The sequence below is a fragment of the Thunnus thynnus genome, chromosome 14 (assembly GCF_963924715.1).
Source record: "Thunnus thynnus chromosome 14, fThuThy2.1, whole genome shotgun sequence".
Classification (NCBI taxonomy): domain Eukaryota; kingdom Metazoa; phylum Chordata; class Actinopteri; order Scombriformes; family Scombridae; genus Thunnus; species Thunnus thynnus.
The window spans coordinates 20,320,136-20,346,711 of NC_089530.1; the positions used below are offsets into that span (position 1 = coordinate 20,320,136).

General features: G+C 39.9%; 1 protein-coding gene across 2 annotated transcripts; it reads right to left on the reverse strand.

Moving 5' to 3' along the window:
* Positions 1–5,057: 5,057 nt before the first annotated feature.
* Positions 5,058–23,906, reverse strand: wapla (WAPL cohesin release factor a). Of its 2 annotated transcripts, none has more exons than XM_067610468.1 (20): positions 23,643–23,906; positions 22,582–22,994; positions 21,732–22,443; positions 20,307–20,614; positions 19,990–20,114; positions 18,744–18,839; positions 17,926–18,090; positions 17,038–17,174; positions 16,053–16,164; positions 15,283–15,513; positions 14,500–14,611; positions 14,222–14,319; positions 13,822–13,898; positions 12,243–12,418; positions 11,902–12,017; positions 11,568–11,798; positions 9,045–9,261; positions 8,333–8,421; positions 8,113–8,208; positions 5,058–7,187 (listed from the first exon to the last, which is right to left on the reverse strand). In XM_067610468.1, the coding sequence occupies exons 2-20, from the start codon at positions 22,967–22,969 to the stop codon at positions 7,122–7,124; spliced, it is 3,552 nt and encodes a 1,183-aa protein (XP_067466569.1). In that variant the 5' UTR covers positions 22,970–22,994; positions 23,643–23,906; the 3' UTR covers positions 5,058–7,121. The 2 variants fall into 2 exon arrangements, with proteins under 2 accessions (XP_067466569.1, XP_067466570.1); XM_067610469.1 differs by lacking the exon at positions 23,643–23,906 and adding an exon at positions 23,391–23,620.
* Positions 23,907–26,576: the final 2,670 nt, after the last annotated feature.

A 26,576-nucleotide genomic window follows, 5' to 3' on the forward strand; every position in this document is an offset into this window, starting at 1 on the left:
CATACAATTATACAATTATACCAGCCATGAGACAACAGGTTATACCCCCTTCTATCTCATGTTCAGAAGGATTCCCTGTTTGTCAGTGGATGTCATGTTTGAGTCTGCTCTGAGAGATGAGAGAGCGGTCAACTATGATGCCTATGTCACTAAGCTAAAACATGACCTGAGGGAGTCAATGGAAGTTGCCCAACAACACACAACCAGACAGCAATCACGTCAAAAACAGCAGTTTGACAAAAAGATCAAAGGGTTCTCTTGTGTCTGTGGGCAACTACGTACTCCTGGCAAATAAGACGAAAACAAGAGAAAAAGGAAACTGGCTGACCAATGGGAATCTGACCCCTATGAGGTCACTTAGAAGGATCCCAAGCTCCCTATGTACCACATAAAGAGGGTCAACAGTGATGAGGAAAATAGGGTTCACTGAAACCTCATTATGTCTGCCAACTTTCTGCCTCTGGATGTGGAACAAGAAGAAGTGGAAGATGTTGTGTCCTCTGGTGGATCATCTGATGACCAAGCACCTACAAGTAATATTCAGCAATCAAATGTGAAATCTTGCAGAAGGGAATGGATCATGCAAAATGGTGACGTGGCATCTACAGATGCACCAGGAGCAGTTCCAAACCCAGATGGGGGAGTTTAAGTGGAGCGAGAGGATGACAATATTCAGAAGGAAGAGAGATAGCAGAGACTCACAGAACTCCTGAAAAAAGTGTCGCTCAATACTTTCATGTTGCACACCTGGAGAATTTTGTGATGTCAAGGACACCATTATATTTTGTCATGCAACGTGATTGGCTAGTGTTACTAATGTCACCATGGTGACCACAATTATTGCTTTATTGATATTTTGGTCTGTAACCTTAGATAACTTGTAACATGCTTGTTTAATTAGTCTCAGTCGGGATGATATAATCATCAATAATCAGGCTGGAGGATAGCAGCTGGTAAATGTTATTTATCATACAAATTGCTGGCACTATGTCACATGAGACTTTCCTTACTGAAAAGACTGCTCCCCCTAAGACAAAAGATGAACCCATCTCAGCCCCTCATTTCACTGGACACAGACATGTCTTGTGATATTTTTTAATTAAAAAAACCTTTCAAAACCAAACCTTTCGCCAAAGCATAAATTGAAAATGACATGCAACTCTTTCATTTCTGTTGAGCGACACTTATCTAAAGTGTCGAACAACCTACCATAAATCAGCCATTATGTCCCAGCCAAGCCGATAGAGAAAATAAGTCTCCCAATCTTAGAGCCATAGCACCAGAACCTGTTGACCCTCAAACATACCCAAACCCTGTAGGTTCTGAGGCCCAAGTGGTTTACACACCAGAGCTGGTCGCATGGTAAAGGCAGTTGATAGATTTCTGTTGGGCCTCAACATGAGCATCGAGTCCTTTCCGTACAAATATGAACCCTACTTACTAAATGGGTAATCCCTAAAAAATCTTTTAAAAAAACTTAAAAAAAAAGGTTTTGAATCATATTTTGAGTGTTTGAACATATGTTACACTATGTGTGATGTGTGTTTTGATATTATCAAAGGTGCGGATGTAGAAATGTGTATATGGGTACATTATATCAATGCCGAAAAGTTGCTCTTACACCTCTATTTGTTTAAGAGTGTCTTGATAAGTAATACATCTGTATGAGTGAGTTACACATTTTTATTCATTCTGAGTCTCCTTGAGGTCTCATGTACAAAACAAATTTAGTTTTATGCATTTGTTTAATAAGATTTTTATGCAATGCAAGAATTAAAAAAAAAAAAAATTTTGTGATGCTTGAATTTAGTGGGGGTGAGATGTAACATACGCCTCTTGCATGTTACATTACATAATCTGAGCTTCAAACGGTTACTATGTCTAATAGCAAAATCTTGTAACACAGAATTTAATTTTGTCAGTAATTTTATCTTATCTGATAGTTGTAAGGTGTACATATTTATATTATTTTCATATTTTAATGCTGTTAGTTTATATTTCATTTGTAAGCAAATCATCATTGAATCAACATCTGAGCTGTCTCTGTCTCTTCGTTGGAGTCAGCTAACTGTCAGCCATTAGTCCACCACCATCATCAAAACACAACGCAGAGACTGTTGGCTGTCACCACTGTCTGCGATATAAAGAGATTCAATGGGGGCAGTTATAAATGATGTATAGATAGTCAAGAGAAGATTGACCCCTGTTACATGAACACACATCAGAAATTTTGCAATGTGAATAAAACTTCTCTGAAAGCAAAAAGCCAGATTGCAAAAGCCTTTTTTTTCCATCTTCACCCACATAACTGTCATCAAAAGCACTCAGAGCTGCACATATTTAAGAGATGTATGGTTCTGCACATTCCTGTCTGTTTCTCATATGTTGGTACACAGGCTGTAAAATGTTCTCTTTGTGCAGGGAGTGCGCAAGTGTGTGTGCTTGTGTGGGACTGCATCAGTGAGGCGAGGGCGTCTATCTTGAGGGGAAATCAGTAGGCAACACCACTGATGAGAAGATACTTGTGTGTGTGTGTACATGTATGTGTACTAGTGCACAAAAACGTGTGGGTGTCTGCACACACACACTTTTAAGCATGGTTCAGGCACTGCGGTCAGAGGCTGAGTACTCACACCACCTAGTGGCTTTAACACTCTATGGCATTGTGTTGCCCTTAGGCAACAAACCACCTTTTTGGACCTCATACCTTTAACATTTTTTTGATTAGAAAAATATCACAAGACATGTCTGTGTCCAGTGAAATGAGGGGCTGAGGTGGGTTCATCTTTTTCCTTAGGGGGAGCAGTCTTTTCAGTAAGGAAAGTCTCATGTGACATAGTGCCAGCAATTGGTATGATAAATAACATTTAAATTGAAATACCTTTATACTACTTTATAAAGAAGCATATTTGAGACATATTTTGTTTTTATTTATATACTAAAACAGTGTTTTTTCATTTGTTGCCTCAGGGCAACATTGTCCATTTAGACGACTCTTGTTAGGGCAATATGCATGAAGATGTGCTGTGATGCATAGTTATGACCATAATCAATTACTTTACTGTCTACTAAGTGGATCCCAGAAACAGATTTGAGCCACAGTTAGGATGTCAGGGGTCAGTCACTTGAGTAACATGTGTTTTTGTTGATACTGACACTGAGTCTATGGATGAAGATATTGATGATGGCAGGATAATGTTCCATACTTATCCCAGTGGAGAACAGCCCACAATGCCAACACACACAATCACACATATACCTACATACAGGCCAACCCCTACAAACACACATATGTTTGTTTGATGTTTTGACATTAAAGCTTCATATTGTGATTGACTGAAACCATTTCTGGTTGATGTTTACCCTCGTAGCATACTGTTGTTGCCCTGAGGCAACAAACCAACATCTGATGGGGGAGGGTGTGTGTGGGTGTGTGTGGGGGTGGGGAGGTGGGTGCGGGGGATTTTTATGATGGATACATTATCAGGTATCCCCAAGCTCCAAAGAAGTGGGATTAAATATTTTACCCCAAAAAATTAAAAATCATGCCATAGAGGGTAAGACATTGTATTCTTCTGTCTACAGTGTAAAACAGCAGGATGAAAAGAAACAAAACATCTTTTACACCCATTCAATCTTTCCCATTCACAACAGCGGAGAGAGGCAAAGGCTGAGGAGGCAAATGAGTTGAGGTAAAGGTAAAATGTGTCCGGAGACATGAGGAGATGAAAGGATGAATGCTGGGAAGCTGCAAAATCCAGTTGTAGTTAGTTCTCCCCCTTCGGCTGTGCAGCTTCAATGAGAGGCTTTTGACTGACAGGAGGGGAAACATTAATCCCCTGTGCTCTGCATTCTTTCTCCTTCATTCTTTCCTCTGCCCTCCCTCGTGTTCCCACTCAGTGGAGGACATCCTATCAATAGCGTTAACGTTTCTTCCCTGCTCGTCTTTACTCTCATCCACTCCCTCACCACTGATCATCACAGGGCAAATGCTCTCTCTGCCTTTGACATCCTACAACTGAAGACCTGTCATGTATAATGTATGGAGGCAGATGAAAGGTGGAGGTGCCTGTCATCTACATGCAAGGTTCCTACTCTTTGGAATTTAAATCTGCACTACCACCTCGAGTTTAATCATATATTTGCATGTTGGGTGAAAGACATAAAGACATAATTACATGCTATTTGTGCACTGTTTACCAAACCTACGCCGCCTTATCAATCCCCGACGTTTCAGATTTGAAGCTTGCATTTGTCGCCCAGCTTGTTGTATCACGGTTGACACAGCTGTCGCCTGCATGGAATCAGACTTGTCAGATGGCATTTCTCTGCGTTCCCCAGGCTCCCACAGCTATTTGTAAGTTTGACTCTCGGCTAGCAACTGCAACAAGAATCTTTTGTTTCCATTATGCAGCAGTCAGTCAAGCTGAGGGGCCGTGTCCACAGACTGTCACTGCTGAGTGCTGTTAAGTATACCGACCATGCTTTGGACTCTCACTCCATCCAAGCCAGTTTGTCAGGGATGAAAAAGAAACCAGGGTGTATAGACTACACCAGTGGTTTTCAAAGTGGGGTCCAGGGAGCCCCAGTAAAAAGGGGAATAGTTTATTTTCACTATAATTCCATCCATAAGTAACACAGTGACAGAATGTGTGACTATTTTGGTCATTTCTGTAATCAAACATCTTATCATATTGGGATCTGTGGTCTAATTTTTGTCAGGTCCTTGATGTGAAAAAGTTTGAGAACCGCTGGCCTGCCTACACACACACACACACACACACAGACACACAAAGAGACAGATATCTCACATACACTTTCACTTATAGCCTTGTAGGGTTACAGGCAGCGAGACAAGCTAGAATACAAAGTTATGCATTCAGCGGCTGCTTTACGCATGAATACCAAAAGGAAACTAAACATCACCTCTGTTTAGTAAAGTGTTCACCTCCCATGGCTCCAAATGCATAAAAATGTTCAATTTAAAAGCCTGGAAACGAAAGGCTGCATTCCTGTTGTTCAAACAATTCAAGGAAGAAAACACATAGGGCATGTACTGAAAGTAGCAACTTTTTTTTTTTTTCTTTTTGAGATACAACTATTTACATGTAACCAAAGATAATGTCATTGAAACGGGTACAAACAATTATTTTTTCTCTTCCTGCGATTTTTGTTTTTCCAAATGACAACTCAGAAATATTGTATAAAATAAAAATATCAGCTTCAGGGAAAAAAGTAGTCTAAGCATTTTTTTAAATGTCCATTAACCAGTATGTACAGGAGTATTTACATTCTAAAATTTCATTCAGACCAGAATTTTGCAAAGTAATTAACAGTAAACACAGTTGCAGTTATGTTCACCGCAGCCCTACAAACCAGATAAAACTAATCTGCTTATACAGGTATGGCTGTCATTCAATCAGTGATCGTACATGTGAGCAGTACAAGACTTCAAAGGTTTAGAAGGTTCAGGTGTATCGTTTACGGGTAAAATGACACCACAAAAGAATAAATAAAATGGGAGCTTAATGCATGTTGTCCGACGCAGACACATCATGATACAATGAGTAAAAATATGACGCTACAGGTGGCTGGACATACAGAAACATGAAACCATCAGGAAAACACCCACGTCGATTAACATGGAGCATAAAACTTAACATTTCCTATTTTAATAAATGCAAACATTTTTTAATGACATTTTGCGCGGGTTTAAGCCGAAACCATAATTCAGCAAAATCTGTCACATACATGTACTATGTCCAGCCACTGAGCTGTGTCACATGGGGTATACTTTAACGAAACATGATCATCTCACTAGGTAAAAGACTTTGCATTTACAAAGTAGGAGGAAGCATTAAATTAAATATGTTAAAAAATTAATTTGATTAAAAATTCAAAAAAAGGAAGCACAGCAATCAATTTTTTTTTAGAGTAATTCATCACATCTGTTATACCTGTGAGTTTGATGCATAATGTAATTACATATTGTTGAATTGATTAAAATTTAAATAAGCCTTACATACTAAAAATGTGTCCAAATTGATAATGGCGAGGGGGGGGAGAGGAGGAGGGAGGAAATCCAAATTTCATAACAGCATATCATTTCCAAGTGCCATTATCAGTCAAATGAAGGACATTCTATTAAAGTTGGCATGTCGCTTAGTCCTGGTTTCTTTAAAAGTAATTTATAATTTGGAGGACAAAAAAAAAATGCCCTCAAAAAGGGAAAAGAAGAAAAATCTAAAAACATATCAGAGAGAACGCCTACGTGACTTGCTAACTCGCACAGTTTACAAAAATTAATGGGCACAATGAGAACATAAAAATCAAACCTTAAAAATACTCTTTCCCTTAACATTCAAGCCAACTGCAAACACGTAGGTAAATGGATGTATGCATTCAAAATCATTCCACACAAGTTTACATATAGAGACATCTTTCTGACATCCATGAAAGTGATTGTTTTTTCATGCTAATTGATGATTTTTTTCACCCTTGGCTTTTGACGTGGACGAGCAAGAGATTAAAATGTAAAGATCCATGAAATTTGACTCAGAGGTTCACACTCCAGCTAAGCGACCAGGAATCGAGACCCGACAGTGGACACGAGACTCCCGCCTTCAGTGGCCTGCTGCTGTTAAACCTTTTCACGTTTCAAGAAGAGGTCCGCGGTTGAGTCCATCTTCACATTTGACATTCCACAGAGTATTTGGAAACTTGAGGATTTAGCCTTGCCCTCTGCCTGATTCCCAGTTACCTGAGGATGAAACTTGAACCTCCAGAGTTTATCTGACTCTGAATATGCCGCTAGTCGAGTGGAACTGAAGGAATCTGTGTGTCTGTCAGCTAGCAGGGCTTTGGTTCAGGCTGTGCTCCATAGAGGGAGAGAAACTTTTATATTTGTGTGTGTGTATGAGTGCGTGTGTGTGTGTGTGTGCGCCTTTATCTGTGAAAATCCAGAGCGATCACAGCACATGGTGATCATCAGGTGAAGTCAAGGGAATGCTGCTGAGGCTCCAATGACCCCTTGTGGCTCCTGTTGGGTGGGGGGGCACCAGATTAGCCTGGGATCCCTTTAATGTGCAGTCAGAGTGAGAGTTTGGGGGTCTAGCTGACTGTTAACAGTGCTCCAGGTAGTCGATGACCCGCGAGATGGACTTCTGTCCTGTGGTGCCCATTGCACACTGTGTAAAGAGACAGAAAAACAAAAAAGTGTGAGGGTGCGTACGTGTACTACTGTACTTGTGAGGTCTTGAGGCGGGGTGGATTTTTGAGAATGTTTGAGCTTCTGTTCACTTGAAAAGGCGATTTAGGAGACAGATGGTTATAGTCTTCAGTTGAGACGGGATGAGTCACATTCAAAGCTGCTGCAAAAAGCACATCTGTTGCATGACTGACTGTTCGGGTTTAATATTCATGCGTGAATCATTTTTAAATTCATATCGCTACTGGAATTATGCTGCTGAGATACACAAGAATCATGGTTAATTGATAACAATTTATTGATCACATTTTGTATGTATAATGGCACATTACTGCCACAGTATTATATGGAAGCTAAGTGCCCCTTGAGGCGGTGCAATTGATTTCAGAGCTGCTCAGAAGCTATTCAGATGAGCGACAATCAAGAGAGCCTTTTCATATATTGGTCTTTACAGCAATTTCAGACGTTATTGATCTTTTTGTTAATGAAATAAATCTTCCCTTTTCATCCAAATTCTAGTATTTCATCAGAAAAGGGCTGAATGGAGGTGCAGGAGGGGAAGGGCTGTTTTAGACTATAAAAACTGCAATTGCATTTGAAACTAATGCAGGAAATGTGTTGTACAGAATCACTAGTCCTTAAAAATGATTATTTGATTAAGGCCATAACACAACACAAAAATGTGCGTTTGTTCAATGGATTCAGATCAGATGCCTTTTGTGTAACTTTAATAAAATTGTCCTAAGCTTGGATAGTATCAACATTTTAAGGGGGTTTAAAAATACCTCTGGTGTCAGTATTCTTAGTATTTTATCACAAGAAAGTTATACAGCTTGTTTCTGTATGTCTGTGGGGTTTTTATGCAACATGGCTGACAGAAGGTGCGTCTTTCCAGTCATACTCACAGTGAGGTTCATGAAACTCAAGAACTTCTTCAGCATTTCTGTCATGATGGAGAAATCCCCTTTAGGTAGGTGTTCCCTCACAGTAGTCACATTTATCTGAAACAGGCAGAGAAGTGAGTGAACCATGACATAAATGTCTTTTGAGTAGGAGAAAGAAATAAAAATCACCACTCATATTATGTGCGGTATATGTCTGAATGTGGGTGTCTTATATTCTCACCTGGCTGCCCTGGCAGAGGCAGCCCAGCAGCAGAGCGGTGTAGGAGGCAACAATGCTGTCCTCCATATGCTTGCCTGCATGCTGCAGAGCTACAGCGAACATAAGGGAGAAAGAAAAAAAGATTGACAGTTACAGATACATACACTGCTTCTTTTAGAAGAGACGTTTCATGGTAGGAAATTTTGCCTGGAAAAAAACCCTTATGAGAGTAGCTTTGTGTGTAGCTGTAATTCACTGTTCAGCTACCTAAACAGGCCTAAAGACTCCTGATTGTTTTACTGTGCTAACTGGTGGCCACATTAGAGCAAAAAAGTAAACACTTCTGAATTGTGATTATGACCACATGACCTTAAAGTACAGTAATTATTTGGATTATAAGTAGGTGAAATGGTGAAAAATGTCGAGTTGAGAAGCAGGAACTAGGTAACATCAGGTCAATTTTGCTTGAAAAATGACAATTAACTAATAATCAAAATAGTTACAGATTAACTTTCTGTTAAACGACTAATTGTTTCAGCTCTAGTGAGTTTATACTCTGTTTAAAGGATTTGTAATCAGTGGTGTGCTACAGTTCTGTGGAACCAAAACATGAAGGGACACAAGAAACCTCATCCTGCTGCCTCAAACACACAAGTTGTTCTTGCTCCAATCCTTGTAAGTTAAGACTAAAAAAATGCACACAAACACAACATCAAAACACACAAATGCCTACCTTTATTTAGGTCCAATTCTTCATCCTCCTCCTCTTTCTTCTCGCTCTCGTTCTTCTCAGTTTGGCTGTCGTTGGGTTCGGCTGCCACCCACTGGATCTCTCCTGACGTCTCCTGCCACTCTCCGCTTTGGTCCAGTGCCGGCTTGGGCGCCTCACTGATGAGGTCGTCTGTCTTAGCCTCGGCCAGGATGGCGGCGCGCTCTCTCTCCAGGAAGAGCTAGGATGTAGAGAGAAACAGATTTGAACTCCAAAAAACACAAACTTAACTGGAGCCAAGTAGCACAGAAGATTTTTAATATTTCAATTGCAATAAAAGTAATAGCTGTTGAGCTCGAGAGCCAAGGTACTTCTTCATAGCGGAGTCAGAGACCAACTGGGTGATGCAAAATACTCTGAAACAAGCCTTTAAGTCTTGACAGTGCAAAATAATTTTGAGAGTTAATTACCAATTTATTCTCAAAGGTTCATTTCAGGCTTTCTGGAAACTTTGTGCTAATGAGTCAGTTGGGCGAGGAGTTTGTTTAAGTAATATCAATAATTAAGCAAAACATTAACAAGATGGCATTTTCAATTTGAAATTTAAATCTATTTAAATCTACAAATGAGTGTGCATTGATTTACACTTGCTTACTTGGTGCTCAAATGTGCACGCACAGTCAAAAGTATGGATCTTCACATTTGTGCATTTACTTAAAAAAAAGACTGAAGGGTACATCTGTAGGGGGACAAACCCAGGAATATAAGAGAACATGATTCCTACAGTCTGTGTAGATGCAGGAGTACACACACACACACCTCGGACCTCAAGGCATAAGGATGTCAAGGAAACATTGGACAGAACTAAAAACCTCGCCTTCCTCCACCAGCCACGGGAGGAAAAGCATCATTTAGCTACGGTTCGCTTGCTAGGATAATGCTTTCTTAATAGGTTTAATTATTGATTAGGAAATTAAAGTTTATTGATTTTATCCTGTATTGTATTTGGTTAATCAGTATTACATTTTCAAAGTGTTTCTCATGATGTGTCGACACCGACGACAGAATGAGTGAGTATTCAATTTGCAAGCGCGTTATCGTCTTCAAATATTCTACAGGGATAGAATTTTCTCTCCACACAAAGAAATGAATTAGTAATCAATGCAGTCCCTCAAAAGAGTGCCAAGCATCCTATTTCTATCAAAACACGCCTCCTACACAATAAAAAACTTTTACAACTCTTTATCAGGCAGCAGTTGCTCTTCTTCTGCCCTTTTGGCTTGCAGACCGTTGCTGCTTCTTCCGTTTTCTCTTTGGCCTTATCAGCCATGATAGCCGTCCATGCAATTTGGGCGTTGTCCTTTTTTTCTATGGCTGAGAGCTGAAAGCTCCAGAAAGAGACTCAGTTAAGAAAAAAAGACTGTAAAAATGCCTAAACCACAAGCCAAAGCCTGGTTGTACCATTAAACATCGCTTGCCAGTTGCCATCTGAATCTATTATTTTTATCGTGTAGTTAAACATCTTTTCCAACGACTCTTCTGATTAGTTCAGAGCTCCATGGTTCCAACTCTGCAGACTGAGATACCTCTCTGGTGTGTGTGTGTGTGTGTGTCCACCACACGGCCTCAGCTAGTCTGAGACTGGATTCATCCTCCGGGGAACCAAAGTGCTTCACTGAACCTGCTGCAGCGGATCTCATCTGGCTGTCACTCTGCCAACCCGAGGATCACCAAGTCTGCTTCTCTTTGCTTGGTGCTTTCTGGGAGTTTGGCCATCATCGAGCCTTCATCCTCACAGAAACCGTAGTAAAAAACAACCATCTACAATGCTTCTGTTTCAGAGTTGATGCAAAAGCTATTCAAAAAAAATTCAATTTTACTGGCTGTAGTTAGAGTCTTGGCCCCTCAATATGTTTTTGACTAATTTTTGATAACGTTCATTGATTAATTCATTCATTCTGTCGACAATAACTTGTTAATTTAATTTATCCATTCATTCATGCACTCATTTCAGTTGTACATGAGCTTAGTCTTTCCCCATTCATCAATATCCCTCGGCAACAAATATCTTGATTTGTAGCCAAGTTATCTGTCTGTTCCTTAATATCTTCAGACTTCATGACTTTTAGATACAAGACTGATTAATTTAATTATGTTTCCTCCTAATTAATTCCTTAATTATTAGTTAATAATTAAGGAATTAATTAATCAAAGGAGGTGGTGGCCCTATAATTTATGAGCACATAATATTAATTTCAAAGTATTGTGCTATTCCTACACAGCTTACAGGGAAATCTGAAATGATGACAGTATTATAGTGTCATTTATATTCATCAATTGGAGGGATGTCTAAACTGTGTGACAAAAAACATGTCACACATTCGTTCATCTGTTCATGCAACACACTGATTTTTCCTCATAACAGTTTCTGCTCACATTCCTACTTAAAAAGAAATCACGAAAAAACTCCAGCCAAGAGAGAAAAAAAAAAAAAAAAATACAAAGACTGCTAAAATGTTTATTAATGAGTCTTGGCACAACTCCTACCTTCACCAGGGCAGCCAAAGCACCGAAGGTCTTGGGTTTATCCGCCCCATCTCCCTGAGTCTCAGCTGTGCTTGGCGATGCTGACTGTGTTGCTGTGTCCGATTGTGTTGGGTCAGCAGGCTGCATCAGGCTGTCTTCCAGACAGGTGTTGTCGACATAGTACTCCATGTCCACCAGACAGTGGCGATTTCTAGAGCTGTACTCCACAAGGTTAATTAGTAGACCCAAACCCTGGTAGATAGAACAGAATACACAAATAAGACACGCAGGGAGGGACACCGGTTGGTCTTTTTTAAACAATTTTTTGATGTTGTTTTGTTTAAGATCGCCTCACCAGTACTCGCACGTCAAAGCGCTGCTCTTGGGGGATGTAGCGTGGGACCCGAAGGACGCAATTCAGAGCTGTTACTATTAGCTGTTCCTGCTCACCTGTCTTTGTGCTTCCCCACTCTGCAGACAAAAGTTACACCATTATTAAACTTTGCTCATAACTCCCTGCTAAGCTCCTTAATAATACATTTCACCATGTAATCTGTAAGTATATATGGACAGTACTATTATCACTATGCCCCAAATGTGAGCCATGCCCTTATTTCATTTATACTGTCAGGAAAACTTGAAAAAAAAAAGTACTCTTAGGTTTGGCTGGATGTCAGAAATTGCACATGATAATACCGTTGTCATGAGTAAGGTTGAGCAGCACTCCTATGACAGCCCTCATGCAGTCCTCCACTGCCTTTCCCACGTTACTGAAGCTACAGTGAGGCAGCGCTGCACCTGACGATGACAGGGAGCTGTTGTTCAGGGCCCTGCTGTACCTCTGGATCATATCTTCACAGTACCGCAAAGCTCTGGGGGAAAAGTGAGAAAAACATTGATGAGAGGAAGCAAAGAGCGAAGTGAAAAAGAAATGAAAAAGATTGACTTTATGACACGGCTCTCACTGCTACTGTATGTCCATAAATACATGTGATATTAATCCAAGTATTATCAGAGGTTAAAGACACTTAGCCGGCAGCTAGGAATCTGAAAACACCAGCTAGGTTAGATTGAATTAATGTTATAAATAGTGATAGCAGCACTGTTTGTTCAGGGGCTTATGAATATTTTGGTACTGACCAGTGAGGAACTGGTAGCAATTCAATACCAGTTCTCAATACTGCAGATGGCTAAAATCACATGAGCATTTTTAATTAGAGGTTTTATTGTATTTTTTCCCCAAAGCATTTCTTAGTTGGCTTTTGTTTTAACAGTTGCTCATTATAGATTGAGATGAATTTTATTGATCCCCTAAGGGAAAATATTACTCATGTAGGTAATAAACTGTTTTATTATTATCAATTCTGATCCATGCCCCCATTTTTTATTCATTTTATTTTAGAAATTAATCTAATTTTACATCTGAGTAAATTTCTTCCTTCTATTTTTGTTTTGTTTTGCTGTTTTACTAAAAATGAAAGAAAAAACAGAGAACATCTCTTATGCAGGTGCTATTAATCACTGAAATGCAGTTAATTAGATCTCATGGTATAGTGCTAGAAGATCCTAGTGTTAAGTTGGGAGGAAGCAACAGGATGTAAATGGCCTCACTGAAGCCCTTGAGGGGACTACATGCCGTTTGGTGAGTGTTTATTTATAAATGGTGCAATGCTCCTTTTCCTGCTTTGTTGCACCTCTTAACTCACCACTACTTTGTTGATTGTAAGTGACACGTTTATATTTAATTCCCTACCAGCTCAATGTTTCATTAAGTAACTGCCCACTAAAGTAATTATTTTTTTTACTTAGTTATTACGTAGTTTATTACCTTCACTTGAGCGTAGGGCTGCTCATAAAACGATCTCAATACGGGATTGCAATAAAATGTATGTTGATAACAACGATAAACTTTGGACATTTCTTACTCAATATAGATAGATCAAACAGAGCAGAAATAAACGAGAGAACAGCCAGTCTGCAGTTTTTGGCTTGCACGCCAAAGTACACCCCATTTTTTTTAACATAACTGTCTAGTTTTGTTTAATTTTCCTTACAGTACAACCGTTGTTCTGGAAAAATAACGTACCAATATCCCTTTTTTTGAGAACAGAATCACTCTGTATAGCTGAGCCTTTACAGTTAAAAAAACTTAACATTTTAAAGAGTAGTTAATAGTGAAATCGGTTAATCGCTGCATCCCTAGTTATAACAGTCAGTGCCTCAGTGTGTGTCCATGTCCGGTCAATAATAGCTCCGAGCTGTATCTGGTGCTCACCTGGCAGAGGAGACGATGAGTTGTGAGTCTTTGTAGGCAATCAAGTAACCCTGGTTTTCTGGGTTCTGCACTGTCACCTGTTGGCAGAAGATGAAAGAGAAATAAAATCAATAAAAAGGGTAAAGTACAGCGAAAAGGCTCCAAAAGGAGTCAAGAAACAGAAAGTGAGGGAGACATTTATGTTTGCTTCAGACTTTTGATCAATGACATTTTAAGAGGGATCGTCGATCAGTGACATCCAATTTTGAAGAAAAAAAAAAAAAAAGAAGCGCCTTTCATAAGATAACAATAAAAGTAAGCATCCAACAGTTCTCTGTACTCAATTACTCTCGCCTTTGAGGGTCACTCATGCATGAATTTGGTAAGAGAGAAAAAGCAACTTGACAAGAGAAGTACTTACACTTTCAAGCACTCTTAGACATCTCTCAGCGCCCCATAAAGACGCTACAAGGTTCTCCTTGTCATCCTCTTGGCTCAGGTTCTGCACACACTCTTTAACTTTGGCAACACAAGACATAAAGTGCACAACTGTTACACATCCTGACAGCTACATGAAAGTCAACAGCTGTGAAAACCTGACCTTGGAAAAGAACATTTTTGCGCATAAACACAACTACAGAAAACAAACCACCCACCTTTGTACTTAAACATGAGCACAACACCCTCCCATACACCTACCTTTGTCTACAATATGGTCCAAACCTCCCAGGAGCCGAAGTTCTTCTTTGAACCAATCCCCGGCTCTTTTGGAGGTTAGAGAGAGCAATGTCTCCATAGCGAGGTGGCCCGTCTACAAAACATAAACAAACATAAAAAAAAAATCTGCAATATCCTAACGGGATCTGTCAAATTCTGTTTTCCCCTTTGGGAAATCTGACAGCGTAATGAGGACATGAGCACATTTTTGATAATTATTTCATAATACTGCCCTCGATCCCTGCATTTATCATACAATCTGCATATTATCTACTCTCAAAGTATAATTGACCTCTCCTATCTATTTCAGATGGCTGATACAGATTATAAAGCACCAAATATGGATAGAAACATCACTTCGACGTAACAAGGGCATACAAAGAAGTTAATGCCTTTCTTGGATCGATAATATGAGTCCCTCTCCTTAAAAAGATGAGTACAGTTCAACAGAATAATCTTCATGTGAACAGTTCTCAACGTCAACTTCACAGTAACCTCTACACCCACAGCTGTGATTTTCCTAAATCCCAAGAAGTGTATCTACATGCAACCAGTTTTTAAGATAGGTTACACAATAGGTTTTCCACAAACGTGAGTTAAAAAGGAGTGTGGTGCAGTAAAGCCAGATTAGATTGAGATTTTACTAAAAATATTTGACCAAAAATAAATACCAAGGTCTGACTCAGAGAATGTGGTTCCTTATTTGCAGTAAAGTACATCCAGAGGTTTTTAGGTTTTGTATTTTATTATTTGAGGACAACCCACCGTGATGTTTTCCAAGTCAAGATGCTTGTTGTGCACAGTCTCACACAGCTTCCTGATCTTCTCCTTGACCTTTGCCACTTCCTTAGCGGTGAGCTGATCCTGGTGACCCGAGTAGTCCTGGTCCAGCTCCAGCAGCTTGATCATGAGCTCCAGACAGGCCCTGTCCAGATCCATATTAAGACGATCCCGGCTCAGGATGTACATCAGGGCGGCCGTGCACAGAGCAAGGTTCTGACAGAACGACAGAAATGTGTCCGTGGTTACTAAACCCTTTTTCCCCAAGTTTGACACTTATTAGGAAGATATATATTAGGAGAGAAACAAACAGTATCTGAATGCACAACCAAAGAAAGTTTTCACTTGGAATACAACACACCAAGAACAGTTAACTTAAATGATGACTAAAACTGTACTTAAAACCTCAAGGCTTTGACTGGAATATAAGAAATTAAAATAAATTATAATTTTTAAATAACTGCAGGCGGTTAGAAATTAAACATCTTCCTCAGCAAATATTGCAGAGGTGTCTTTGATCAAGACATTCAAACGAACATCACTCTCCTGATTATATGTAGTGTTTGAGTGCCTGTAAAGCTGCTCTGTGTATTTGAACAGATGACTTATGTCTTTGTAAAGTTGTAAAGATAATAGAAAACAAAAACGTATTGACATATTTTAACATATCAGGGATTAGTTTCTAAAATAACGGCATTGGTGTTTTAGTCAAGTGGAGATTGGAGAAGCAGATGACAGGAAAGAGATCTACTGACCGGGTGTTGTGGAGCATCACTGAGCATTTTGAAGACCTGCGCCACTTTCCCTCTGGCTCGCAGGTGCATCCTGAAGCTGGGCATGGCACACCGCGTGGCCAGGCTGATTATACTGTAGCAGGGAAGCAGAAAAATGAAGGATTACACAAACGTCGGATCCAATAGCAATCAGTCTTCTGCTAAAAAAAAAACTATGATAAATGTAGCACAGACTACTTCCAAATCTGCATCACCATTTGTGATTCCCATCAGCAACATGTTCTTTTCACGCTCTTTTCCCCCTCTCTGTTTTGTCTGAAGAAAAAACATCCTAAAGGAGGCTGGATTCCCTACAGTTTTTTTCTGATCAAACACTGAAGCCAACATTGCCTTCCCTGAGTGGATTCCATTTTCACAGCAGAATGGCTGCATGCATTATCAGACTACAGAAAAACACACTTTATCTCGGCACATTACCACCAAAGATGATAGAAAGAAAAGTGATACGGATAAACAGAGAGCAGAAAGGAAGGAAAAAATATGGGTACACAGTGCCTGTATAGGGCTTATCAGTTTTGTTGTAGTCAAAACAAGTGAACTTTGAATTAACAATACAACAAAAAAAGAAATTCATTGTGGTCTCTTTAAATACGTCAATTTTGTTTAACTACCTTGTGCTGCTTTCTGATAGCATAATTATTATTGTTTTGTTATATAATTCAGGATTGATGCACATTTTTTAAAAGGTTTGATCAACCGAAGCAGCTGTTCCTCTAATTGCTTTATTAATAGGCTAATACTAGGTGACATGAACAAATGTTAAGTGACAGGTGCTTGTACCATTCAAATCAATTTAGTCAGGTACTTGGCACTCATACAAATCAGTACCATCAACCTGCCATCAGGAGAAAAAAAAAAATCTATGTCAGAGCAGGCTTAAAGCATTTTAGTGCTCCTCTGTAGAACATCGCTAAGAAGGCAGCGCTAAGTGTTTTATTCCACTTACCTAAGGCATCTTGTGTTGAGTGGCTGGCTGCTCTTCAACCCTGTCTCTAGGTACTCAAAGTCATCTGTGAACTCTTGATTCTCTCCGAACTCCACCACGTCATTGAAGTGCTTCACATGCTGCACCACCGTGTACAGCTGGTGGAAGGGGGAATGGGGTTAATTACAGCTAATTGGGAAGCACTGCATCTGTCCAGAGACACAATCAACTCAAACACACACACACACACACACACATATACATATATATACACACAAACACAGCGAGAGAAACGCTCTCATTGTTAAATCCCCTACATTGGTTCCATTAGCAGCAATAGCTGACTGTGCTAATACCTCTCATCAATAATAGCTCAGCATGTGGAGGTGGGGCCTGATCAGCGGTTGACTGGTATGTTTACTGGTATCAACAGCCATGCTGTGTGTGCATTCAGCGTGCACCAGGAAGGAGGACCTGAGTTTGTGTAGTGTAAGCTTAGCTGAAGCCAATTTACCTCAGGGGATCTGTAGCTGAAAGCCTGATCTGAGGCCAGGGGGCCCATCTGTAAATGACACCAGCTGTAGGGGAGTTTAAATTAACAGCAACGGTCCGCACTGCTACCTCCAACCCGTACTGGGGTTCAAATAAACAATGGTAAACTTGACAACATGATTCAAATGGATGCTATCCCTTTATTGTATAACTTAGATTAAACGGGTAAAAGCAGCTTGGCTGAGTATAAAAAAGATAGATTTATTAAAAACAGCATGCAAACAAATGTAGAGAGAACTGAACATAAATAAGCTTTTAGCTGCAAAAGACGGAGTGCCTCCTCTTTTCCTGTTGCCCAGCAGTAGGGATATTAATGCATGTCTGAAAATACAACATCTCAGTGTGTTCCGAACTCACCTCCTTGTGCTCCTTCCTGCATTTGAGAGCCGTGACAATATCCTGGTTGGGTCGCGTGGGGATGGTCTCTGACTTAATGACTTTGGGCGGCGGTGGAGGGGCTTTGAACAGGCCATCATCTTTATGGGAGTTGCTGTCCTTGCTGCTGCTGCTCGATAAAATGGCCTGAGGAAAAAAAGGCAGAGAAATGGGGCTCATACCAAAGCAACAAAATCTGTTTAATGACATGTCCGCAAGATTTACCACGGCTGAATAGTCTGTTAAGCACACAAGTCTTTAATAAGTGTTGTTAACAGATGTCAGATGAGGTAGTGCAAAGTTAACAACAACTTTTAAATCCCAGTTGCTAGACTCTGATTAGCTCGTCTCTGAGCAAGCATTTATTTCTATGAGGGAAATTACGCACAGAATTTAGTAAACGCAGGTCCACTTGTCAGGGAAAACATCTCCATGTGAATAGAAAGAGACTAATTAGAGCAATTAAAAACAGACCTGTTGACTACTAAGAGACCAATAAACAATATCCTGGATTGTGGACAGTAGTGAATGGGGAATGCTGTAACAAATGGTACTGGTAATTAGCATTCACTTTCCATAATATACTCTGTTATATTGTGGCCCTGCTTTGTGTGCAAAATAAATGCATACATTTCAAATGAAAAACTTTAAAAACATCACAAATTCATAGTCGGCCATTCTAGTCCCCGTTCCTGACAAGCTGCCCCATGATTAGTGTTCTAAATAACAAAACAAAGCCACACACACACACACACACACACACACACACACCGCGAACCATCAGGAGGGTGATATCTTACCGGAGCAGTTTGGGATTGAGAAAGGGCAGGCACAGGCATCTCTTCAGGCTCAGGTTGGTTCCAGTGGCGAGCGTTGTACACAGCTTTAGCGGGAGACTAGAACACAGAAAAAAATTAAGAATTAGTAAGTTAGCAAAACAGAGATGGGTCCTAAAACCAGATCAGTGTTTCACATATATTCATTTACTGACGTGCAACTGTAAAATCTTGATTAACTCAAAGCAGCAAAAACAATCCCACAGGTGAAAAGACTATATAGAAAAACTGGATGTCCATGTTGATCTCAATAAACGTTTCAAGCACAGAGCTTAAGCTATTGCTGTCTATTAGCGAGACTGAGCACATAAATATTGTATAATGCTATCATGATGATAGACTGAGACAACAGCAGCCTCGCTGTGGAGCACAACAGTCCGCAAGCAGTGCAAAACATTTCCTGAAAATGACACATTGTTCCGACTCAATTATATAATATGAAGACAATGTACGGGGCTGTGTTGATGATGTAGAAAACGGTAAACACACAGAATTAGGAAGACAGGCCACAAATAACCCAAAGCCACTGCAAAACATAACGCAGATAAACAGTGAACATTACACGAAACACAACAAATTGAAGCTGAGCAATTCTGACAATATGAACCTGACCAGGGGGGTCAGGTAACGTTCAGACCTCTTTCATACTGGAAGAGTGCTTAAGGCATATGCTAGTCAACACATATTTAACGTACTCATGTGATACTGCTGTCACAAGTTAATGCCAAGGCATCACCATTCAGAGGCTGCAACTGTAGTTCCAACATACATCACAGAATTACAACAGCACAAAATGAAAACCAAACTTTAACTTCCTTATAGACCACTTGCTCCCTTTTTCTTCTATTGCTCTTCTCTCCTATTATCTATTTTTAGACAAGCTAAGTATTCTGTTACGCAAGTGTCATTTAAACATCAATAACATTAAAAAGAGATGCGAGTTCAAGGCCAAGTAGTGTCAGACCTGAGTTTAACCCTGGTTGGGGAGGAAGATCATGAAGGCGGGTTACATAATGAACCTTGATCCATTCACATTGATCGCAGAATTCTGTTTAACCTGCATCAATCCGAATAGGTCAAGAGATTCCCGTCTATGCTGTATTACAGTTTGTGGAGTTGTGAAACAAGCAGTTACACAAAAGATACAAGACAAAATGAAGTGAAAACAGGCAGACAAACACACAGTGAATTTCTAGCATAGTATAAACACCTTTTTGGGTCCACTGAAGATCTTTTTGAGTCCAGTGCCAGTGGATTTATCACTTGGCTTCCCTGAGCGTCCTCTCTGCCCCTCAGTGCCCCCAGGACTGGAGTCATCAGAGAAGTCAAAAGCATCTGTTGGAGAAACCAGATTGTTGATGGCAAGAAACAAGCTTCAAAATGTCAATGTGACTGGACAATAGCCACAGTGGGTCATCCAACCTCTACGAAGTTAAAACATTTTAGAAGCTTCTGTGGTAAACTATATGATCAGAAATCTCAATCATCAAATCTGTTTCCATCTCAGTAACTTCAGGGCCAGCTCACCTGTGTTGCTGCTGGCCTGGCTGTCCTGAGAGTCACTGGTATGGGGGCTGTCCACACTGGAGCTCAGAGCAGCTAAGGCCGCGGCTGCCTTCTTGGCCTTCTTGTCTTTGGCCTGAGAGCTCTCCTCGTCGCTGTCACTCTCACTCAGGTCGTCAAAGCCGAAGTACTTGATCTTATAGTTACTCTTGCCCGCCATGCCGACTTCTGAACCCTCCTCACCTTCCTGGTCCTCTTTATCCTCAAAGCCAAAGAACTCCAGCTTTGTCTCTGTCTTTGTCTTCTTGGTCTTGGTCTGGGTGGGTCTGAATCTAAGAAGATACAGTGAGAGGATTCATTTTTTTTAAATGTTTGTTTACATTGTTGTTTTTTGTTTTTTTTTTTTTAAATCAACATTGCCAAGACTGTGGGAAAGATGCAGAAACTGGAGAAGGACAAACAAAACAAAAAACATCCATTGACGTTACAAACATAAAAAAAGATTCTTAAGTAGGCATCCAAACTTATGCACAACTCACTGACTTAAAAAAAGCCAACAGCAGTTAAGAGACAAAACAACACAATGTTGCTGTTTCAGTAACTGCTTTCAACATTATGGACCCACCGAGAAGGCACATTTCATGTATTAGATATACTGAAAGCAGTGTCTCCAAACAGAAGACCTAGACAGTGTCTGAAATCTAAAATTATTCCTTTCTACTTTCTGTCATTCAAGTCACTTCAGTCAGAGTGGGTGACATGACATTATATGCAATGACATTGATATTAACATACCCATCTATAGATGTACCATTCTAAGATTTGTTTAGGTAAGCGGTCTCATTTATAGGACTTAACATTCATCTGTCAAATTAAAGCCTCAGTCAAGTCAAATCCTTTTCCTCTTTACAACAAATCCCTGAGAAAAAAGGGGCAAAAAGTGTACAGATCACCAGCTTTTATTTGATTTCTAACTACTATCAAGCAACAACTTAGACTTCAGCCTAACACCCTGACTTTCATCACATGCATTTAGAATAAAAGCCTTGAAGGATTTATACAGTTGCACTTCCAGTTTGACTCTGTTATGTAACTGCAGCAACACCATACCTGATACCATAAGCTTAGTGACATATTGTTCCCCATTTAGACATCTACATTAAAACCTATACCTATAAAAGAGTGTGCATTTTACTCCTCATCATCTGAGTAAACTATATTTCATACAGTCCAGGCCTTATTGTGGGTCAAGTGAAGTTGAAGACGCTTTGTTCAGTGTCACACTTTGCAAGGATAAGCGCACAATGAGGTACTCCATATTACCTATCCAAACAATTATGAAAACCAGAATGACTGCAATTTTTGAAAAGAATTTTGGAGACAACTTTTTAGTAATCTTCTCTACAAGAAATGCTGTTACGACATAGGAATAAAAAAAAAAGAATTTACCTGGTAGGTTTAGGTGGAGGAGCATCTGACTTCTTCTTCATCTGGCCTGCTTCTCCGAGGTCAGGAGGTGCAGCCGGGGTGACCAGTTCATCCATACTCCGCTCCATAGAGTCCTGGATGGTGACGTTGCACACCGACAGACAGGAAGGGTGCAGAACTGTGTAGTCCCGTACTCTCCCACCGCCCCTGCCTGCGGGCTTGGCTGCTGTTTTAGTATTGGCAGCAGTATTACTTGCACTAGCAGAAAGGACACTGTTGGGTTTATCTTGGGCACTCGTTGTTACAGGGGGCTTGTTGCTGTCGTTTTCATGAGGTTCAGAGGATGTTTTGTTAAGCCGGTTGGGCCGCTGGTATTTCTTGGTGTTTGAGGTCCTCAGGGTAAAAGGGGAAGGGGGAATGTTGTCCACTGGTTCTGGTGGAGGCTCTGTGGGAGGCTCCAGCTCAGTGCTTTTCATCTCTTCTGATGGCAGCCCATCATAAGAGGAAGAGGTTTGGAAGTCTCTGCTACCACCTGGTGCATCAGTGGACTGTTTAAGGGAGGTCTCTATATTAGTAGAGAAGATGGACCTCTGGGTCCCTGAGGAATTGTGATCACCAGAGGGGGCTGTATTTGACAAAGAGGCCACACACGTGGGTTTCTGGTTGCTATCTGATGTACTTTTGAACCAGGGCTTGCTATTTTTAACATCATTCTGTTGAGATATTTGCCTGCCTGTGAATGGAGAAGAAAATTACACAAGGTTACATAAAAGCTATCCAGAGACTGGCAACAAAATAGAGAGGTATAATGAAACAGCAGGGCACTTCAAGGCACAGACACATTATTCTGATTTACGTATTGATTACTTACTTGGGATTGTGGCTGTTGAGCTTGCAGTAGCCTGTGCAGAAGCCTTAACAGCGGTTATCCCACTGCCCTGCACTGCGGCCGTCTTCGTTACATCCCCTTCACTGACTTTTAACTGGGACACGCTGTGAGAGGTTACAGTCTTGGATTCGTCATCACTGTCAAACCCAAATGGGTCTTCTTCACTGTCGCTGTCCTCAAGCCTGGGCCTCTTGGGAAGCTCTGTAACTTCTTGTTTTAATAGAGGCCTTTTGGCCCCCAACTGAGCCTTGTAGGTGGTCTCTCCCCATTTGGTGGTCAGTGTGGGCTTTTTATTGGAGAAGACCTCTTCAAATTTCGAATTAGCCTCCCCTCCCTTACGGTTGTATGTTTTCCCGAATCTGGATGTCATGTCGGTTGCTTTTGTTACATATTCCCTGTGAAAAGAGGCAGACAAGATTGAACACAGTCGTACCACACAAGCGTTTACTGTGCAAATGTTAGTCTGCGCAAAACACGTTGAATATGACAATAATCACAAATTATTCTACCACGTTTTCTAACACACAAAAGAGATAAAATATGTTCTTCATCAATCACACTGAATGTTAGGTAAATTAACTTGGCGCTAGTTCATAAGTTAAGTGTCAACTACTGACTGATAGCACACAAAGTTAGCATAGCTAGCTCGCTCGCTAGCTGAAACAGAGCAGCTTCACACAACATGATCGGTCATCTATGCGCGATACGAAAGGTAGCTGAAGCGATGTAGATTAACTTTAATGAAACTGGGGTTTACCTAACGTAATACTCTGTCAGCACAGTTAACTTACCGTCTGTTAAGTGTCGCTAGGCCTGCTCCTACTTGTAAAGTTACTGTAAAGTTAGCCGTTAGCTTCGACACTGCTAAACTACGCTAACGTTAGGTTAGTCCCCTGTTTACATTTCATACTTGACCTCATCAAACGTCGGGAATCTTGCTTTTTTAAAAATATGATCAAGCAATCAAACATATGCAATAGGACGCAGAGATTTAAGTATGAAAATCGTCGTGAATGCAGGAGAACCGCAGTACTCACTGTTACCTTTCAACTTGTTTCTTAGCCAGCCGGCTAGGCCTGATCTCCCACTCGCGCACAAATCAAGCGGGTAAAGTCTGTAAATCGCAGCAGAAACAACACTAGGAACACGTCTCTGGTCGGAATATGTCTCAAAGGTAATGCTCGTTACCAAAGAAAAGCAGCCTAAAAGCACACGTAGCTAATATAGTCTAAATATAGTGGATAATCCGGACTTTTTGCATGTTGTAGTACGACTGACGGCCATTAAAATATCCCCTCCCTCCTCGTTCCCTGGCAAAGAGCCCCATATAGTGCGCTGCACGAAGGAAAACAACCAATCAGCACCCCCGAGCTCTGAGGCTGAGTCAGTAAACGTGACTCTGATTGGTTTAAAACTGAAACCATAATAAACGACAGGGGGCAGTGGAGGACCATATGATTTAAACTGTTGAAGACGTGCTAAATAGAAACGCTTATCGAAAGGAAAATGAAGATGTATTTTTAAATAAATATCTATTTTTGCTAAATTTTACATACATAAATGTAAAATTCAATACGTCTAGGCCCCTCCTGTTTGTTTTTAAAATTGAGCTGAGGAGGTACTTTGACACGACGGAGTATTAGGGCCACACTGAGAGGAAATAATCTGAGATTTCGAAAATAAAGTCATAATATTTTGAGAGAAAAGTCGTAATATTACGACAATAAAGTGGTAATTTTACGACAAAAAAGTCTTGATTTCATGAGAATAAACTGTTATTAGAGGATAAATGTAATAGCCTATTTAAGGGGGACATATCAAATATGCAACCTGCTCAAACATCACATAAGAAATAGAAAATCAAATACAATTTCAAATAATAGTAAAGAATGAAAATAATGAATACAATAAATACATAAAACAACAGAATAGTTAAATAAAGACAAAAAATACACTCATTAACAGGTTTTACAGCCTTCTTATTAGTAGTCTTATTATTATTCTCTCACATTCTTGTATGTAGATTTTACTTTAATGACAACAAAACGAGTTTTACAAGAAGCAGATATTGAATATTATATCTCACAAAGTCAAGATTGATTTTCATGCAAATCTGATGATCTGTAATTACCTTAAAGATCCCCTCCAGACATATTTTAAGATGTATACAAAATACTTTGAATAATAATTTGTGTCTGATATGGTTTTTCCCCAAAAAGTTCAATTATCATGATAAAATCCTTAAAATTACATCAACTCTTTCTCCCTCATTAAAAATGTAGAATCTATGAATATGCAGATATTGTTCATTTCACAAGTTTTCCTGCTGTACACAAGATGTCTCCTACTTCACAGTAAAGTCCATTCTCAGTATTTGTGCACTGGAGGCTACAAGTTTCCACATAACACTTGTGTAAGTTGAATATTGGACCACGATTGGCTCCAAACTATTTGTAATGTCACAAATCCTGCTCGTAGGCCCATCCCTTAAAATCAGATTTCAATGAGCACAGAGAATCTTTCCACTGATGTCAGATGAATGTGAAAACAGCTTCTAGTGTCAAACTCTGCACACACATCATTCTGCACAGTGAACCTCAAACATCCAACTGTAGGAATGAGAAGATAAAACACATTTTGAGTGGAGAGAAACTTTAAGTGCTTTCATTATTCTTTAAACATGGCTTTAAATAGTTGACCTAAACAGATGCATTCATAATATTTCTTAATATCTACACAGCAATATTAGAGTTGGCCAAAACTGAATAACAGAATCAGATTTAAGGGGTCAGTTCACTCAAATTACAAAACATGCTGGCATACTGACTATTTATTCACCAAAAAGTTGTTCCAATGAAAACTGTTCACAGAAAACACAAACATTTTTTGGTTGGTTTTTCATTTGTGATCCCCTGGTTTTCCCTGTGCCACCATCTGCAAGTCAAATTTTTCACTTATCCAGTGAAATATTGGTGATCCGCTGACTTTTCCTTTAATGTCACCACCAGATTGACAATCATTGGATCGATTGCCATGAAGTTTGGTACAAACATTTCTGTCTGCACTAAATTGTTAATGACCAAACACCTGCAAAAGTGATGACATTCCTATCAGCTTCAACTGCACTTTGTGTTTTATCCTAATTAGCAAAGTGTGCTAACACACATAACTAAGATGCATGCTGACATAAGCATTTAGCTCATAGCACCTCAGAACTTAAAGTACAGCTTCCCAGAACTGGCTGGTTCATGCTCAAGTCACTTCAATCATCAATAAGAGATTCTGTTCCCCACAGTATTAGTATATTGATTGCCCCATCAAAACATAAGAGAACATTTTTAAAAAAATCTACATTTAAAATGCATTATTTTGATATAAGTACAACCCGTGGCCTCAATAAAGTATAATAAAGTATAAAATCAATGAAAATGGAATTTTATACTGCTATGTTTGATCATTGTGTGCTCACTAGATTGAATGTTCAAACACCTGCAGCATGTTGAAAACAGATAGCATATAGATCACCAACACTGGCGCTCGGTCTGGGGCGCAGATGGTGTCAAATGAATGAAAAGTGTGTTATGAAGAGCCTGAGTCTGCAGGGTAAAGTGGTCCCAACTGTATCAACACTGAAATGGCCATTACACAGTGTAGACAGACACCACAACATCTCCTTCAAAGCACAGAAGTCCTCATAAACATGGGACACCTTTGTGGTAATGGCTGGTGTCCAGTCAGAAACAGAGGGCTGCTAATATCTCATGGGTGGCATTTGAAATGTTTTTGTTAAGTATCTGCTGTATGTGTTAGGCTTTTTCTTTATTTCACCCAAATAAGCTACCGTATAGCCTTATATTTTCAATTATGTCTCACAGCTGCTGTCTTTATTTCTTTAATACCATTATACCAAGAATAAAGTGTTAAATCCATGAACATATGTCTCAGTTTTTCACTTAGGAGTAGTCCTGTCTTAGATC